This window comes from Heterodontus francisci, chromosome 10, assembly GCF_036365525.1.
Source record: "Heterodontus francisci isolate sHetFra1 chromosome 10, sHetFra1.hap1, whole genome shotgun sequence".
Classification (NCBI taxonomy): Eukaryota; Metazoa; Chordata; class Chondrichthyes; order Heterodontiformes; family Heterodontidae; genus Heterodontus; species Heterodontus francisci.
Window position 1 is genome coordinate 21,642,819 of NC_090380.1, and position 17,825 is coordinate 21,660,643.

Below are 17,825 nucleotides of genomic sequence, written 5' to 3' on the forward strand. Positions count from 1 at the left end.
GATGAATCTGATATTCCGATGGGATGAACGTGGGTCTCTGATGGGATGAAAGTGGGATTCTGATGGGATGAAGGTGGGATACTGCTGGGATGAAGGTGGGTCTCTGATCAGAAGATAGGCTTCCGATGGGATGAAGGTGGGTCTCTGATGGGATCAGGGTGGGTATCTGATGGATGGGATGAAGCTGGGATTCCGATGAGATGAATCTGATATTCTGATGGGATGAAAGTGGGATTCTGATGGGATGAAAGTGGGATTCTGATGGGATAAGGCGGCCGGTCTGACCTGGAGGATGAGCCGGGTGTGGAGAGGGTCCAGCAGGTTCCCGGAGCCAGAGCCGGAGCGGGTGATGATGACCCGGCCGTAGGGCCCCGGGCTTTGTAGGTGCGAGTAGAGCAGGTGCTTGGACTGGTTGACGGGGAAGAGGCTGTTGACGAGGCTTCGCTCGATCTTGGCCAGGCTATGTCTCGGGGCGAACAGGTACTCCATGTTATCCTGCAGCCGGTAGCGGCTGAAGCTGGCGCCGAACAGAATGGCCAGCAGCACGGGCGCCGAGGCAAACAGCACCGGGTGGTTCCCGATGAAGAAGCCCAGGCGGTAGAAGCAGCTCTTCAGCCCCCGGTGCAGCAGCTGCCGTAGCATCCTGACAAGGCCCGGGCCCGGAACCCGGAACCAGACCCGGGCCTCACACCCCGGAGCCGGCCCAGGCCTCGGACTCGGAGCCGGCCCAGCAGCCGCTCAAGCCGGCCGCCATCCGCCTCGTTCACTGCTCGGCTGGCTGGAGGCCTGCTCCCGAGAAGGCGGCGCTTTCGGCAGGGCAGGGCGGGGAGGGGAGGCGGGACAGCCCGGCCCCCACACCCTCCCCCTCAACTCCTGCTCCCTGCCGACTGACAGGCTGCGGGCGGAGCCTGGGGACTGGGAGGAGGGAGCCGGGGAGAAGGAGATGCAGCCTGAGGAGGGAGAGACTGGGGAGGGGGAGGCCAGGGAGAGGAAGCTTGAGGAGAGAGAGGCAGGCGGAGCTGGGAAAGGGGGAGAGGGAATCTGGGGGGGTCTGTGGAGGAGCGGGGGGAGGGAGCCTGCGGAGGGAGGAGGAGAGGGAGCTGGTGGGGATGGGGGGCAGCAGGAGCCTGCAGAGAGAGAAGTAGGGGGAGCCTGGGGAGGGAGGAGGAGAGGGAGCCTGTGGATGGAGAGGCAGAGGGAGCTTGCGGCAAGGGAGGGCAAGCCTGGGGGGGCTAGGTGGGGGGACAGGGAGCAGCAGGAAGGAGAGGCAGAGGCAGGGTGATCCTGGGGAGAGGGAGAGGCAGAGATAGGGGGAGCCTGGTGGTGGGAGAGGTCGGGAGAGCCTGGGCAGAGAGAGGGAGGGGCAGGGGGATCCTGGGGAGAGGGAGGGGCAGGGGGATCCTGGGGAGAGGGAGAGGCAGGGGGAGCCAGGGGAGAGGGAGGGGCAGGGGGATCCTGGGGAGAGGGAGAGGCAGGGATAGCCTGGGGAGAGGGAGGGGCAGGAATAACCTGGGGAGTGGGAGGGGCAGGAATAACCTGGGGAGAGGGAGGGGCAGGGGGAGCCTGGGGAGAGGGAGGGGCAGGGGGATCCTGGGGAGAGGGAGAGGCAGGGGGATCCTGGGGAGAGGGAGAGGCAGGGATAGCCTGGGGAGAGGGAGAGGGAGGGGCAGGAATAACCTGGGGAGAGGAAGGGGCAGGGGGATCCTGGGGAGAGGGAGAGGCAGGGATAGCCTGGGGAGAGGCAGGGATAGCCTGGGGAGAGGGAGGGGCAGGAATAGCCTGGGGACAGGGAGGGGCAGGGGGATCCTGGGGAGAGGGAGAGGCAGGGGGAGCCTGGGGAGAGGGAGGGGCAGGAATAACCTGGGGAGAGGGAGGGGCAGGGGGAGCCTGGGGACAGGGAGGGGCAGGGGGATCCCGGGGAGAGGGAGAGGCAGGGGGAGCCTGGGGAGAGGGAGGGGCAGGGGGATCCTGGGGAGAGGGAGAGGCAGGGATAGCCTGGGGAGAGGGAGGGGCAGGGATAGCCTGGGGAGAGGGAGGGGCAGGAATAGCCTGGGGAGAGGGTGGGGCAGGGGGATCCTGGGGAGAGGGAGAGGCAGGGATAGCCTGGGGAGAGGGAGGGGCAGGAATAGCCTGGGGAGAGGGAGGGGCAGGGATAGCCTGGGGAGAGGGAGAGGCAGGGATAGCCTGGGGAGAGGGAGGGGCAGGGATAGCCTGGGGAGAGGGAGGGGCAGGGGGATCCTGGGGAGAGGGAGTGGCAGGGGGAGCCTAGGGATTGGGAGAGGCAGGGGGAGCCTGGGGAGAGGGAGAGGTAGGGGTAGTCTGGAGAGAGGAAAGGGCAGGGGGAGCCTGTGGGTGGGCCTCTTAACCCGCCCTCTGAGGGAAAGTTCCTGCTCCACAGGCCCCCAGGCAGGCAGACCACTGTCCCCTGTCTGTTGCCCCGTCCCTCTCGCCAGGCCCCCCTCTATCCCCCTCAGCTGGGGAGGTGGTGTGTGGAGGATCCCATCATCCCCAATCCAAGAGGAGTCTCTCCAAGACTTCTCCCCAATGCCCTGGCCGATATTTATCCCGCGACAAGCATCACTAAAAACAAAAGCAATGATCTTGCTCACTGTCATGTAGTTCTCTGTGGGATCTTGCTGTTCATGCAAGTCGGCCACCACAGTTCCCCGGGACGTGGCGGCAGTGCCTCAAGCCTCAAAGGAAAATAAGCTCAGCGTTTCCCTGTAAAAGCATTTTGCTGCGTCCTGAAGTTGTGAAAGCTGCGTTGTTAGTGCAATTTGTTCCTCGCTGTAGCAGCCGGGGCTACTGTGCCAAGCGAGTGCACTGGATGCAGATCATCCTCATCTGTTGCAACAACTTGTGTTTACATAGTGCCTTTAATGTAATAAGATCGTGCCGAGGCACTTCACAAGGGCTCTATCAAACAAAATTTGAGTCATTTAAGGAAATATTAGGACAGGAAAATAGCAGGTTTTAAGGAACACCTTAAAGGAGGAAAGAGAGATAGAAGAGCGGTAAGGTTTATGGGGGAATTACAGATCTTAGGGCCCAGACAGCTGATGTCACGGCCACAGAAGTGATATTAACTGGGGCTGTAGTAGCGTCCAGATTGGAGGAGTGCAGATAACTCAGAGGGCTGGGCTGCAGCATTCACATTGAAATTCACTGCCAATTTCCTCCACTGTTACTGCACAGCGCTGATCATAGAAGCACAGAAGAAGGCTATTTGGCCCATCATGCCTGAACCAGCTCTACCAGAGCTATCTAATTAGTCCCACTCCATTCCACTTAGTCATATTATGAGCCTGAATTTACTGGAAACTTGCACCATAGTAATAATGCATTGACGGTGTGCCGTCATATTCATAGGTAAAACCTCCAGGTAAATAATGCATTGAGTTTGCCAGGCTTACGCTATTATTTGCAGTCAGTTGGACTGAAAAATAATGGCACTAGTAGCCTGGCATTGACTTAATTTACAACCCTGACATGACTCTCTGCCTGAGAGCCCAGCAAAATGACTTTTCTAATAGTGAAGTCTCCCGTGGGGGTCTGGAAATTGCTCGTCGAGTTTTTTTTCTCTAATTTGCTTAGTTATGGTGGTCTTTTCTTGCCAGTTTTGGCATCCAGCATGCTATTACCTCTTTCTATGTGTTAGGAAGGTGAAAGCAGGTCTATCCCCTGAACAATTGCCCTGTTCATGATTATCATGCACAACCTGGGGGAGGAGCAGAAGGAGAATGCATCTTGATTGAGGCTGCATTACTGGAGACTGATCTGAACTCACTACTCGACCCTAGCATCACTCCAAGAGTGTACCGGGAATAGGTCTCATTTGAGGAGCTGTACATGCACCGACTCCGATTCACCCAGGAAGCAATTGGCCATCTCTGCGATGCTCCAAGAAGATCTGAAACAGACTTACCTCCTGCAGGGCCACATCATTGGCAGTGAAGGTAATGACAGTTCTCGATTTCTACAGCTCTGGTTCCTTCTTGCCAGGCACTGAAGACCTCTGTATTATCAGCCAAGGAGCAGTGAGGACTTGCAGTCAACCGGTGATAGATGGCCTCTTTCACAAGGCAGCTAATTTCATTAAATACAACATGGCCCCTGCATAGCCAAATGGTCCATCAGTTTCCACAGGATTGCTGGCTTCCCCTGGCTGCAGGAACTATGGATGGGACGTTCATGCTGCATTTGAGGAACCAGTCACTTTCATAGACAGGAATGGTTATTGTTTGCTAAATGTTCTTTTGTCTATGATGCGCCAGTGCGCATCCTGCATGTTAGCACAGAGAATTGGGGAAGTGCTCATGCTGCCTTTGCCTTTGTCCTTTGCCACTCCACCATCACCGACTTGTTCAACAGGCAGGGACAAGGATCCTGGGGGGGGCGTGGGGGGGGAGGTGGTGTACAAAGTTTTGCAACCTTTTCTTCAAACCTTCCTGTGACATTTCTGCTACGAAAGGGATGTGCTGACATTAAGATTAGTTTTTAACAACCTTTTAAAATGTTGTTTTAAATATTAATTTTTTTTACATTGATTTAAAGTTTGCTGACCTAGTGCTTCACTACAAGTTATAACATCTGTTCTCAGCTTTTTTGTAGTGGCATGTGTTTGGTTTGCATGTTAAACCATTGGCTGCGCCATCCACACAGTCCCTAATTCATCATTGACCTTGCTATGCTGTAGATAGATAAAAGATTCAGCAAATTGAGGTGTAAATAGTGCGATCTGAAGGGCAAATGGTACCAAACATACCTTTCCAGCAAATTCAGACCCACTATTACTTTAAATAGTTAACCTCTTTGTCCTCAAATCCTTTAAGGTTATGACCTTTGCTTATCTAAGTTCCCCATTCCCAGAGCTGTGCTTCTGAATATTTCCTAGATTAATTCTGTGAATATTGGTCAATGAATAATTGCAACACTTCCTTGATCAATATCCCGGTTAATGTAACAACAACACAACTTGTACTTATATAGCACCTTTTAACGTAGTAACACACCCCAGGTTGCTTCATAGGAGCGTTATCAAACAGTATTTGACACCGAGCTATACTTGTAGATATTAGGAGAGATGACCAAAACCTTAGTCAAAGAGGTAGGGTTTAAAGACCATCTTAAATGAGGACAGAGAGGTAGAGAGGCAGCAAGTTTTAGGAAGAGAATGTGAGAGCATAGGGCCTTAGCAGCTGAAGGCACAACATCATTAGTTGAATGCTCATGACACCCACACCTATTTCACCACCACCACTTTTCTAACCCCTCCACTACTTCTGATTTGTCATGCTGCTTGTCCAACAACCAGTACTGGATGAGCAGAAATGTCCTCCAATTAAATATTGGAAAGGCCGAAGCCATTCTCGTTGGTCCATGCCATAAACCCCGTTCTCCAGCCACCGATTCCATCTCTCCCCCTGGCAACTGAGGCTGAATCAGACAGATCACAACCTTGGTGTCATATTTGACACTGAGCTGAGCTCCCAACTCCATATCTGCTCCATCACCAAGTCTGTCGACTTCCACCTCCTTGACCTGTCTCTGGCCTTGCCTTAGCTCATATGCTGCTGTAATCCTGATCCATGCCTTTGTTACTATAGACTTGACTATTGCAATATGCTCCTGACTGGTTTCCCATCTTCCACCCTCCTAAACTCTGAGTTAAGGTAGAAACTCAGCCATGATCTTATTGAACAACGAAGCAGGCTCAAAGGGTCAAATGGCCTACTCCTGTTCCTATTCTTCCATACATATTGTAGTTCTGCCTTCAATAAAATAAAGGCAATCGCAAGTTTCCTGCTTTAAGTGGACTGGCAGCGACAAGATGTATCGCTGCAAGATCGATATGGAGAATGGCGAACCAAAATCAAATCAATCCGAATGAAGAGTCTCACCTAAACTATAAGCACAAGCACAGTGGGCCAAATGAGCTCGTTCTGTGCTGTTTCATTCTATGAAAAGAACTGCTGCTGCAACAATTATCAAAGAAATGAGTAAAGACTGCAGAGGATCAAATGGAGAAATTACAGAAACAGGAGCACATTAGAAGCAGAAACTATTGTGTTATTGGTATTTGTACTCCAAGGATCACTATAAAGTTTAGGATAGAATTAATGGAATTCAGTAGTTAAACTGATCAGCAGTGCTCCAGACTGTGTTACGGACAGGGGGAGATGGTGTGGGATGACTTCTACTTTTCACCTCTCAACTGACCGTAGACAGTGTTTTCAAAAAAATGTATTGTTTTAGTCCCTGCATGTTTTATTGGCCAAATAAACAGACAAACGATGATTTTCTCGTAGGATTAAGAGCAGGATTGTCCAACGCACGGTCTGTGGGCTAGGATCCAGCCCGCGGATGTAAACTGTTCTTGGGGTAGTTCCTCATCCTCACCGTGACTGGAGATGGGAAATTTCCCATTCCTACAGAGCGGCCTTTTTAAAAACATCACACTGTCAGTTTCACAGCTTACAGCTGCTGACATTGGGAACAGCTGTTTCCCAACAGACTCGAGGTTTTCCGGCGGGCTTTTAAAAGAGTCAGAACCCACCGGAAAACCTCGAGTCTGTTGGGAAATGGCTGTTCCTGATGTCAGCAGCTGTCAGTTGTGAAACTGACAGCGCAATGCTTTTTAAAAGAACTCACCAGCCATCTGCTGAGTGTTCCACTCTCTGCAATTGTGTAAGGGAGAGAGAGAAGGAGAGGGGGGAACAGAGAGAGAGGGTCACAGAGACAGAGGGGGGACAGAGAGAGAAAGGGGAGGAGCTGGGGAGAGACAGAGGTAGGGGACAGAGAGCGGAGAACACTGGAGAGATGGGGTTGGAGAGTGAGGGGGGAGAGATGCAGGGGGGATGTTGAGGGACAGAGAGGGGGAGAGAGAGACAGACAGGAGGGAGAGAGTCAAAGAGTCGTTTACTTATGGCACAGAAGGAGGCCATTCTGTCCACTGAGCCCATGCCGGCTCTTCATGGAGCTATGCAGTCAGTCCCACTCCCTGGCTCAAACCCTGTAGCCCTGCAAGTCACTTTCTCTCAGATGGCCATCCAGCCTCCTTTTGAAGTCATTGATCGTCTCCACTTCCACCACCATTGTGGGCAGCGACTTCCAGGTCATTACCACCTGCTGCGTAAAAAAGTACTTCCTCATATTCCCCCTGCATCTTTTGCACAAAACTTTAAATCTGTGTCCCCTAGTCCAAGAGGATAGGTTGGAGGGAAGAGAGAATGTGACACACACACACACACACAACACAGGGAGAGGGGGGAGAGAGATCAAGGTCAATCCTGTAAGATAGACATCTATCCAGAATACTCTGCATCGTTACATCAAGTTTGCGGGCAGAGAGTGACTATTTATGCAAGCAAAAACAATGCCAGGTATGTCACTAAATCAGTTTTCAATATAGTGATGAGAAAGTAAGTCAATAAATTAGTCTTCTCATTTAAAGCTTCTTCACAAAAATGCACATTTGTTTTTATTAGTAAGATAAATGTTTAATGCCTTTATCTTTCAAAATTTGTTTGCTGGCCCCCTGGGCCGAGCAAAACTTGTAATGCGGCCCTGCGGCCGAAAACGTTGGACAACCCTGATTAAGAGAGAGATAATTTATTTATTAATCAATAACCAAAAAATGTTCGCAACCTCACCCACTCACATATGCAAACATATGCACACACAGAAGAAGCGATAGAGATTAGAGGAGAACATGCATTTAAGTCCAATTGTTGTTTCAAAGTGAACTCTTTTAACCTTCTTGGTTTTCGATGAGGAATTTTGTTCACTTTGAAACCGCCTTGGTTTTCTGGGAGGAATTTTTTAACAGCAGTGCAGGCCTGGGTGTACCTTTTCTTGGTTCACTGAAGTGTTGCAGACTCCTCTAGTTAAGATTCAGTCAAAGTTGGTGACGAGAATCCTGTTATAATTTCTCAGATGGAGGGAGTTTTCAAGGTCACCTTGCAGTCTCTGTCTCTGTGGTTTAAAGATGTTATAGGCAGGGTTGTCGTCTTGGCTGGAAAGGATATCTCATCTTCCCTGGCTGGCTGGCTTTTCTGTATATCATTCAGAGACCTCTTTTTAAAGAAAAACCCTTATCAGGTTTGCTTTCGGTCAGGTGACCATAGATGCTTCCCCTGCAGTGTATTTGAACATGTGACCATTGCTACTTAATGGGGTTGAATGTGACTTACCTTGATAATGTGGTATTATGTCCCACCTGTTGTTTTGGTTTTGAATCCAGAGTCTCCCTGTCTTTGAAGGCCTTTGTCAACCCAGTTCTTGAAGATAGGAGCCATTTAGCATTGAATGGGCTGTTTAGCATTTTAATGTGCTTTCTCCAGGACTAGTCCAGACGTGATGATGGGTTTAGTTTCCAGCAGTCACTATGTATATTTACAGTACAGGAGAGGTCATCTGACCAAGACTCCATCTTGTCTGCAGTATAAGTGTGTCTATTTTTTGGCGTTTCAACCATCAGTTCTTCTTTACAGTCCATAATTGCGCCAGTTCTGTTTAGTTTATAACTGTTTCTTGCATGAGTGTGACACCTGCCCGCAAAAAAGGAAAAAATCAAGTTCCTTGGTACTTCATTTTTTTTTTGTTTTAGATTTTTCTTTTAGGAAGAAAAGAGCGTAAGAACATACGATAGCACACCTCTACATGCATTCATCACATGCATTCCTCAGGTATACTGTCTTCCTGTCTTTAGTCTTCCACAGTTTCCTGGTGGCACAGTGTTTAAGTTCCGGACAGTGGTCTGAGATGACACTGTTTTTCCCAGCTGTATATGTGATTTTCGAGTTAAACAGCTGGAGGAGTAAGCTCCATTTGAACAGCCTGGCATAACTAATTTTGAATTTCTCTCAGAAGGTTAGAGGGTTGTGGTCAGTATATATCAGGATTTCCCTGTGTCCATTATTAACATAAACTTTGAAATGTTGAAGGGCCAGCTGAAGTCCCAATGTTTCCTTTTCAATGGTGGAATATTTACGTTGATTTTATTTTGAAAAATAGCAGCCGTGATCCAATATTTCTTGGCAAACAAATTATGCCTTATTCAGGATTCAATTGGTGTATAATAGACAATTGTTACAACCAGGTGAGGAAGGGGTCTCAGGCACCCCTCAGGCCCCTTTCCTGGTTTGGCTGTAATAGGGTTTAACTTTTAAAACACAATGTTTTTAGCTTAACCCCTCAGTAGGTCCTTGCTCACTGCTGTCTAATTGTAAATGAACCAATCAGACAGGCTTACTTAGGTTTAAACAAGATGTAAGTTTATTAACCTTATCACTCTAACTCAGTTAAAATTACTAAAATACGCAATGCACCCACGCTAGCATACATACGAGAAACACACACAAATAGATACAGAGGGAGAGAATTAATAAAGGAGCGGGGTGGGGTGGGGCTGGGGGGTTGGAGTAGTAAATGGAATTCCGTTATTGTCTTTAGTTTTGCTGTACAGTCCTTGATTGGAGTTGCGGTCTCGCAGTTCTCGCTGGGGCCCAATGCACACTTTCAAACTTGTTTCTCTGGTACCAGAAGGCTGAAGAGGTCTTCTGTCTTGAGGCTTAAGCTGCTTCTGTGGGTGCCTGGGACTTTGTTTCAGAGAGAGAGAGAGGGACCTTCCTTCTCTTTGGTCTTCGGATTGCAATCTGTCCAAACCTTTCTGTGAGGCACAATTCTACAATTCCTCATCTGGTCAGCTCTTTGTTTGAAACATAACCTTCTGGGGAGGAATTTTGATTCTTCAAAGCTTACTAGCTACACTCGGTGGGGGGATGGAGTGCTGTCTCTTACAAAGTCAATAGCTCTCAAATTCCTTTGATCATCACTATTGAATCAGGGAGCACTTTCATTGTCTGTCTATGCTACTGTCTCTCGGAATGCACATGTGCAACCAGGTTTTCAGCCGTTCAGCTCTGTGGTTCTTTTAAACAAGTTCTGTGCAATGTCCAGCAAAAAGGTTCAAGTAGCATTCCATCTGACAAAATTAATATGTTTTCATTTGGCTGGTGTGGTTTCTGTCACACAGTATAGATCAGCACTTATACATATGCAGCAATTACATAAATCCATACACTGGATGTGTATTCCGAATGGTCACATTGCTAATTATGTCAATTATCCGTAAAGCACATGGAATCTATCTGAGCTAGTTGGTAATTCGATGATGACTATGTTTTGATAGGCAACGTATAATTCATAGGTGTAGAATAATTCCTAGCACATACAGTCTAAATCAATTGGTAATTGTCAGCAATGTGTAAAAAGTAACACTGAATTTAAGTTTAATTCTTCTCGCCATCCTTTACTGGGATTGACGTTATCTCAGCCCATGAAGATCAGGCCTTCCCACTCGTTCCAAATTTATTGATTTCCATGTGGCCAGGAGGAGTCCAATTACGGGAGACAATTGTTCAAATATTTTCATCAGTAGATAATACAACATGGATCACTGACCAACTGTGAGTCCTAACAAATCTTCCTGCAATTTACAAGCCCAGTAAATATTCATGTCCACTAACATTTTATTGTTAATTTAATAGGACTATTATGTTTAAAATGGGGTAGGAAAATCAGGTAGGTATATATAACTTCCCAGAACATTGCTGTAAAATGTGTGAATACTTAGAAATGATTAAAAAATCCACTCAACCAAAACACAAGGGTAAATAAGAATTTGGTTTCATTCTACTAATCCATTTTATGGACTCATCAACATTTTATTTGTTTCACAAAAACAGACAGTCTAAAACGGTTTTTAAAATCTGGATGAAGCCAATTACTATGCTATCTGGAATTGGCAGCACTCATTTAAAGTTGTCATTTAAAGTTTAAGACTATTGTAGTGGTGGTGCGGCACTTATCACCAGATCACACCTTGGTCAGATCCCCTACTCCTCTGGCACTTTCTCCTCCTTCAAGCATCTCACCTTGTTCCACCCGTCTCACCTTTCTTTCAAAATTATTGTTTTCGACCGCCCTCTCAAGTACGATAAAAATTTTATCACTGAGATATCTCCTTTGCTTTCCTCCTTCAGCTTCTGTGTTGAATAACCTCTCACCCTTGGTGATTTTAATCTCCATCTCAACTGATCATGTTCTCTCTCTTCTGAGCTCACTACCCTCTTATCCTCCCTAAATCTCTCCCTGCATGTTAACTCCCCAATCGATTTTCATGACCACCCCCTTGATCTTGCCATCTCACCTGGTCTTGCTAGTCCCATCGTATCAATTACAGATAAGGCCATCTCGAGAGTGATACAAATAGTGATAGAGATGGCCTTATCCGTAATTGTTGCCCACAGCCCCTTACACAACCCTACCTTATTCTGTATCTGTCCCTGGAAAAAAACTATCCCCCTATTCACTTACAACTGCACTTTCAAAATCTCAACTGTCTCGCCTTTGGCCTCTGTTCACCACAACATTTCTGTAGTTACTGATTTGCTCAACCACACCCTCACCTCCACCTTTGATGCCCTAGTCCCCAGTAAAAGGATGTCTCTCTCACCCTGGCTATTCCTGGCTCTCATCTCCCTTCCCTTAAGTCCAAGGGATGCGGACTTTATGGAAATGGCGGACAACTGGTTTAGCTGTTAACTGCCAGATCTGGCTGGACCACATGAAACACTATCAGGTCCTGCTAAAACTGCTCACTATTCCAGGATCATCCTGAAATGCAAAGGTAACCCCCGGCTTCTTTTCTCTACTGCAAATGGTCGTCTTAAACCCCTCTACCAGTCCCCTCCACCCTCACCTCCAATAATAGGTGTGAGGTCATGCACTGGAGTGCTGATTTGGGTTGCATTAGAGTGCTATAGTGGAAGTTTGGTAACTGAGGATAATTAAGGGTTAATTTATCTTAAATCTAATCTGTCTTTTATTTAGCAGATTAACTTAACAGTTGCTGTTAGGGTTGGAGAAGGTGAGTTTTAGACCAGCTTCAAACAGGGTTCACTCAGGCTCTGCTTGCAGCTGCACCTTGTTAATTAGAGAATTGGCTTAAACCAGTTTTCAGAGGCTAGAGTCAGTCAGTATAAAAGTGAGCCATCTTACAGTGCTGACTTTGTTTGCATTGGAGTGGTGACTTGGGTTGCATTAGAATACAATAGTGGAAGTTTGATAACTGAGGAAGTTCGGTGAGGAGGGAGCGAGGAGCTCCTTTCATTTCCTACCTGTCCTCAGAGTGAGGGGAGCCGAGAGCTTCCAAAGAGCACAGCTGACTGGAAGAAGACTCGGAGGGTGGAGTTCCAGAAAAAAAACTGAAAGTGATGTCACAGGAAAGCTGTGATCTGATTGGCTGGTAGGGAATTTTTACTGAATTTGAAAATAAAACATTGATAAAAATTGATTAAAACCCTAATTAACTAATAAGTAGAGTAACTAAACCAGAGGGAGGAGATTACTGTATTTAGTTAGCATCTAATATTTAAAATAGGAATCTAGCACTAGGGACCATATAGTTAATTATAACAATTTAGTAAGGATTTAATAAGTATTTATTTATTTTAAATTAATTTATTAATTAGTGCTAGAAATGTCAGTTAGAGGGGTGAAGTGCTTCACCTGTGAGATGTGGGAGGTCTGTGACGCTTCCAGCATTCCGGACGACTACATCTGCAGGAAGTGTACCCAGTTGCAGCTCCTCACAGACCGCATGGAGCGGCAACTGGATGCACTTAGGAGCATGCAGGTGGCAGAAAGCGTCATAGACAGGAGTTTTAGAGAAGTGGTTACACCCAAGGTGCAGGCAGATAGATGGGTGACCGCTAGAAGGGGCAGGCAGTCAGTGCAGGAATCCCCTGTGGCTATTCCCCTCTCTAACAAGTATACCGTTTTGGATACTGTTGGGGGGAGGTGGCCTATCAGGGGAAAACAGCAGCAGCCAGTGCAGTGGCACCACGGCTGGCACTGTTGTTCAGCAGGGAGGGACAAAGCGCAGAAGAGCAATAGTTATAGGGGACTCTATAGTCAGGGGCACAGATAGGCGCTTCTGTGGACGTGAAAGAGACTCCAGGATGGTATGTTGCCTCCCTGGTGCCAGGGTCAAGGATGTCTCTGAACGGACAGGGGGCATTCTGAAGGGGGAGAGTGAACAGCCAGAGGTTGTGGTACACATCGGTATCAACGACATAGACAGGAAGAGTGATGAGGTCCTGCAAGGGGAGTTTAGGGAGTTAGGTAGAAAGTTAAAAGACGGGACCTCTAGGCTTATAATCTCGGGATTACTCCCTGTGCCAGGTGCCAGTGAGGCTAGAAATAGGAAGATAGTGCAGCTAAACTCGTGGCTGAACAGCTGGTGTAGAAGGGAGGGTTTCAGATATCTGGACCATTGGGATCTCTTCAGGGACAGATGGGACCTGTACAAGAAGGACGGGTTGCATCTAAACTGGAGGGGCACAAATATCCTGGCTGCGAGGTTTGCTAGCGTCACTCGGGAGGGTTTAAACTAGTGTGGCAGGGGGGTGGGAACCAGAGCAGTAGGGCAGCAAGTGAAATAAATGAGGGGGAACTAGTAAATAAGGCCAGTAAGACTAAGAGGAAGAGCAGTCAGGGAGATGTTGCAGAACACACGGGACTGGTGGTCTGAAGTGCATTTGTTTCAATGCGAGAAGTATAACAGGTAAGGCAGATGAACTTTGAGCTTTGATTAGTACTTGGAACTATGATGTTGTTGCTATTCCAGAGACTTGGTTGAGGGAAGGACAGGATTGGCAGCTAAATGTTCCAGGATTTAGAAGCTTCAGGCGGGATAGAGGGGGATGTAAAAGGGGTGGGGGAATTGCATTACTGGTTAAGGAGAATATCACAGCTGTACTGCAGGAGGACACCTCGGAGGGATCATGCAGTGAGGCAATATGGGTGGAGCTCAGGAATAGGAAGGGTACAGTCATGATGTTGGGGGTTTTCTACAGGCCTCCCAACAGCCAGCAGGAGGTAGAGGAGCAGATATGTAGACAGATTTTGAAAAGATTTAAAGGTAACAGGGTTGTAGTGGTGGGTGATTTTAACTTCCCCTGTATTGACTGGGACTCACTTAGTGCTCGGGGCTTGGATGGGGCAGAATTTGTAAGGAGCATCCAGGAGGGCTTCTTGAAACAATATGTAGATAGTCCAACTAGGGATGGGGCCGTACTGGACCTGGTATTGGGGAATGAGCCCGGCCAGGTGGTCGAAGTTTCAGTAGGGGAGCATTTCGGGAACAGTGACCATAATTCCATAAGTTTTAAGGTACTTGTGGATAAGGATAAGAGTAGTCCTCAGGTGAAGGTGCTAAATTGGGGAAGGCTAATTATAACAATATTAGGCAGAAACTGAAGAATTTAGATCGGGGGCGGCTGTTTGAGGGTAAATCAACATCTGACATGTGGGAGTCTTTCAAACGTCAGTTGATTTGAATCCAGGAACGGCATGTTCCTGTGAGGAAGAAGGATAAGTCTGGCAAGTTTCGGGAACCTTGGATAACGCGGGATATTGTGAGTCTAGTCAAAAAGAAAAAGGAAGCATTCGTAAGGGTTGGAAGGCTAGGAACAGACGAATCCCTTGAGGAATATAAAGACTGTAGGAAGGAACTTAAGCAAGGAGTCAGGAGGGCTAAAAGGGGTCATGAAAAGTCATTAGCAAACAGGATTAAGGAAAATCCCAAGGCTTTTTATACGTATATAAAGAGCAAGAGGGTAACTAGGGAAAGGGTTGGCCCACTCAAGGACAGAGAAGGGAATCTATGTGTGGAGCCAGAGGAAATGGGCGAGGTACTAAATGAGTACTTTGCATCAGTATTCACCAAAGAGGACTTGGTGGATGATGAGCCTAGGGAAGGGAGTGTAGATAGTGTCAGTCATCTCATTATCAAAAAGGAGGAGGTGTTGGGTGTCTTGCAAAGCATTAAGGTAGATAAGTCCCCAGGGCCTTATGGGATCTACCCCAGAATACTGAGGGAGGCAAGGGAAGAAATTGCTGGGGCCTTGACAGAAATCTTTGCATCCTCATTGGCTACAGCTGAGGTATTCCCCAGAGGACTGGAGAATAGCCAATGTTGTTCCTTTGTTTAAGAAGGGTAGCAAGGATAATCCAGGAAATTATAGGTCAGGTGAGCCTTACGTCAGTGGTAGGGAAATTATTACAGAGGATTCTTCGGGACAGGATTTACTCTCATTTGGAAACAAATGGACTTATTAGCGAGAGGCAGCATGGTTTTGTGAAGGGGAGGTCGTGTCTCACTAATTTGATTGAGTTTTTTGAGGAAGTGACGAAGATGATTGATGAAGGAAGGGCAGTGGATGTTATCTATATGGACTTCAGTAAAGCCTTTGACAAGGTCGCTCGTGGCAGACTGGTACAAAAGGTGAAGTCACACGGGATCAGAGGTGAGCTGGCAAGATGGATACAGAACTGGCTCAGTCACAGAAGACAGAGGGTAGCAGTGGAAGGGTGCTTTTCTGAATGGAGGGATGTGACTAGAGGTATTCCGCAGGGATCAGTGCTGGGACCTTTGCTGTTTGTAGTATATATAAATGATTTGGAGGAAAATGTAGCTGGTCTGATTGGTAAGTTTGCGGACGACACAAAGGTTGGTGGAGTTGCGGATAGTGATGAGGATTGTCAGAGGATACAGCAGGATATAGATCGGTTGGAGACTTGGGCAGAGAAATGGCAGATGGAGTTTAATCCGGACAAATGTGAGGTGATGCATTTTGGAAGGTCTAATACAAGTGGGAAGTATACAGTAAATGGCAGAACCCTTAGGAGTATTGACAGGCAGAGAGATCTGGACGTACAGGTCCACAGGTCACTGAAAGTGGCAACGCAGGTGGATAAGGTAGTCAAGAAGGCATACGGCATGCTTGCCTTCATCGGTCGGGGCATAGAGTGTAAAAATTGGCAAGTCATGCTGCAGCTGCACAGAACTTTAGTTAGGCCACACTTAGAATATTGCGTGCAATTCTGGTCGCCATACTACCAGAAGGACGTGGAGGCTTTGGAGAGGGTACAGAAGAGGTTTACCAGGATGTTGCCTGGTCTGGAGGGCATTAGCTATGAGGAGAGGTTGGATAAACTCGGATTGTTTTCACTGGAACGACGGAGGTGGAGGGGCGACATGATAGAGGTTTACAAAGTTATGAGCAGCATGGACAGAGTGGATAGTCAGAAGCATTTTCCCAGGATGGAAGAGTCAGTTTCTAGGGGACATAGGTTTAAGGTGCGAGGGGCAAAGTTTAGAGGGGATGTGCGAGGCAAGTTCTTTACACAGAGGGTGGTGGGTGCCTGGAACTTGCTGCTGGGGGAGGTGGTGGAAGCAGGTATGATGTTTAAGAGGCATCTTGACAAATACATGAATAGGATGGGAATAGAGGGATACGGTCCCCGGAAGTGCAGAAGGTTTTAGTTTAGGCAGGCATCAAGATCGGCGCAAACTTGGAGGGCCGAATGGCCTGTTCCTGCGCTGTACTGTTCTTTGTTCTTTAAATAGTTAATTTGATGATCTATAGACACCTGGTTTGGTTAGCTTCATTTGGGGGTTGGTTGATGGTCAATTTGGCTGTAGTTTTCTTTAATTTGGAAAGTTATCCGATATTATGAACTGTTCTCTGTCTTTGGGTGTTGTCCCTCTCTCCTTTAAATTTGCTGTCATCACCCATCTCCTCAAAAAAACAGCCCTTGATCCCTCTGCCCTTGCAAACTACTGTCCCAGCTTCAATAACATTTTCCTCTCCAAAGTCCTTGACCGTTTTGTCCCCTCCAAATCCATTCCCATCTTTCCCGGAACTCCATGTTTAAATCCTTCCAATCAGATGTTTTCCACTGCCAATGTACCAAAACAGCTCTTATCTAAGTCACAAATGGCACCCTATGTGACGGTGACAAAAGTAAGCTATCCCTCCTTGTCCTTCTCAACCTGTCTGCAGCCTTTGACACTGTTGATGACCACACCATCGTCCTACAATGCCTCTACCCTGTCATCCAGCCGGGTGGGACTGCTCTCACCTGTCGTCCAGCCGGGTGGGACTGCTGTCACCTGTCGTCCAGCCGGGTGGGACTGCTGTCACCTGTCGTCCAGCCGGGTGGCACTGCTCTCACCTGTCAACCTGCAAGTCTTTGGCTGTGGGAGAAAACTGGAGCACCCGGCGAAAACCCACGCAGTCACAGGGAGAACTTGCAAACTCCGCACAGGCAGTACCCAGAATTGAACCCAGGTCGCTGGAGCTGTGAGGCTGCGGTGCTAACCCCTGCGATAGGAAGAAACTTTTTCCCTTAGCGAAGGGGTCAATAACTAGGGGGCATAGATTTAAGGTAAGGGGCAGGAGGTTTAGAGAGGATTTGAGGAAAAATCTTTTCACCCAGAGGGTGGTTGTAATCTGGAAAACATTACCTGAAGGGGTGGTAGAAGCAGGAACCCTCACAACATTTAAGAAATATTTAGACGTGCACTTGAAACACCATAGCATACAAGGCTACGGGCCAAGTGCTGGAAAATGGGATTAGAACAGATAGGTGCTTGATGGCCAGCACAGACACGATGGGCCATAGGGCCTGTTTCTGTGCTGTATAACTCTATGACTCTAACTGTTACATTATCTTACCTGGACAGTAGTTCTTGTTTTTCCCAACAATTTCTAATTGTTTCAATTACAATCGGGGATGCGGAAAAGGCCAGAAGTGGAGGAGCGTAGATATCTTGGACGGTTGTAGGGCTAGAGGAAGTTAGAGAGCTCGAGAGCGGCAAGGCCATTGTCAGGCAAGACTCCCCACCTACCAAGACTGAGGCACACATTATTTTACCACATGAACATTAAAACTTAAAATTGCAAGCCCCTGAC

The 17,825-nt window shown here is 47.7% G+C and overlaps 1 protein-coding gene across 12 annotated transcripts in view; it reads right to left on the reverse strand.

Moving 5' to 3' along the window:
• ptchd1 (patched domain containing 1) overlaps positions 1–853 on the reverse strand; it is a 207,588-nt gene extending 206,735 nt beyond the window's left edge. For all 12 annotated transcript variants that reach the window (XM_068040206.1, XM_068040209.1, XM_068040208.1 and 9 more), the window contains exon 1: positions 286–853. In XM_068040206.1, the coding sequence (XP_067896307.1) occupies positions 286–642 (357 nt within the window). In that variant the 5' untranslated portion in view covers positions 643–853. The remainder of the gene's footprint in view (positions 1–285) is intronic.
• Between the last annotated feature and the right edge of the window lie 16,972 nt (positions 854–17,825).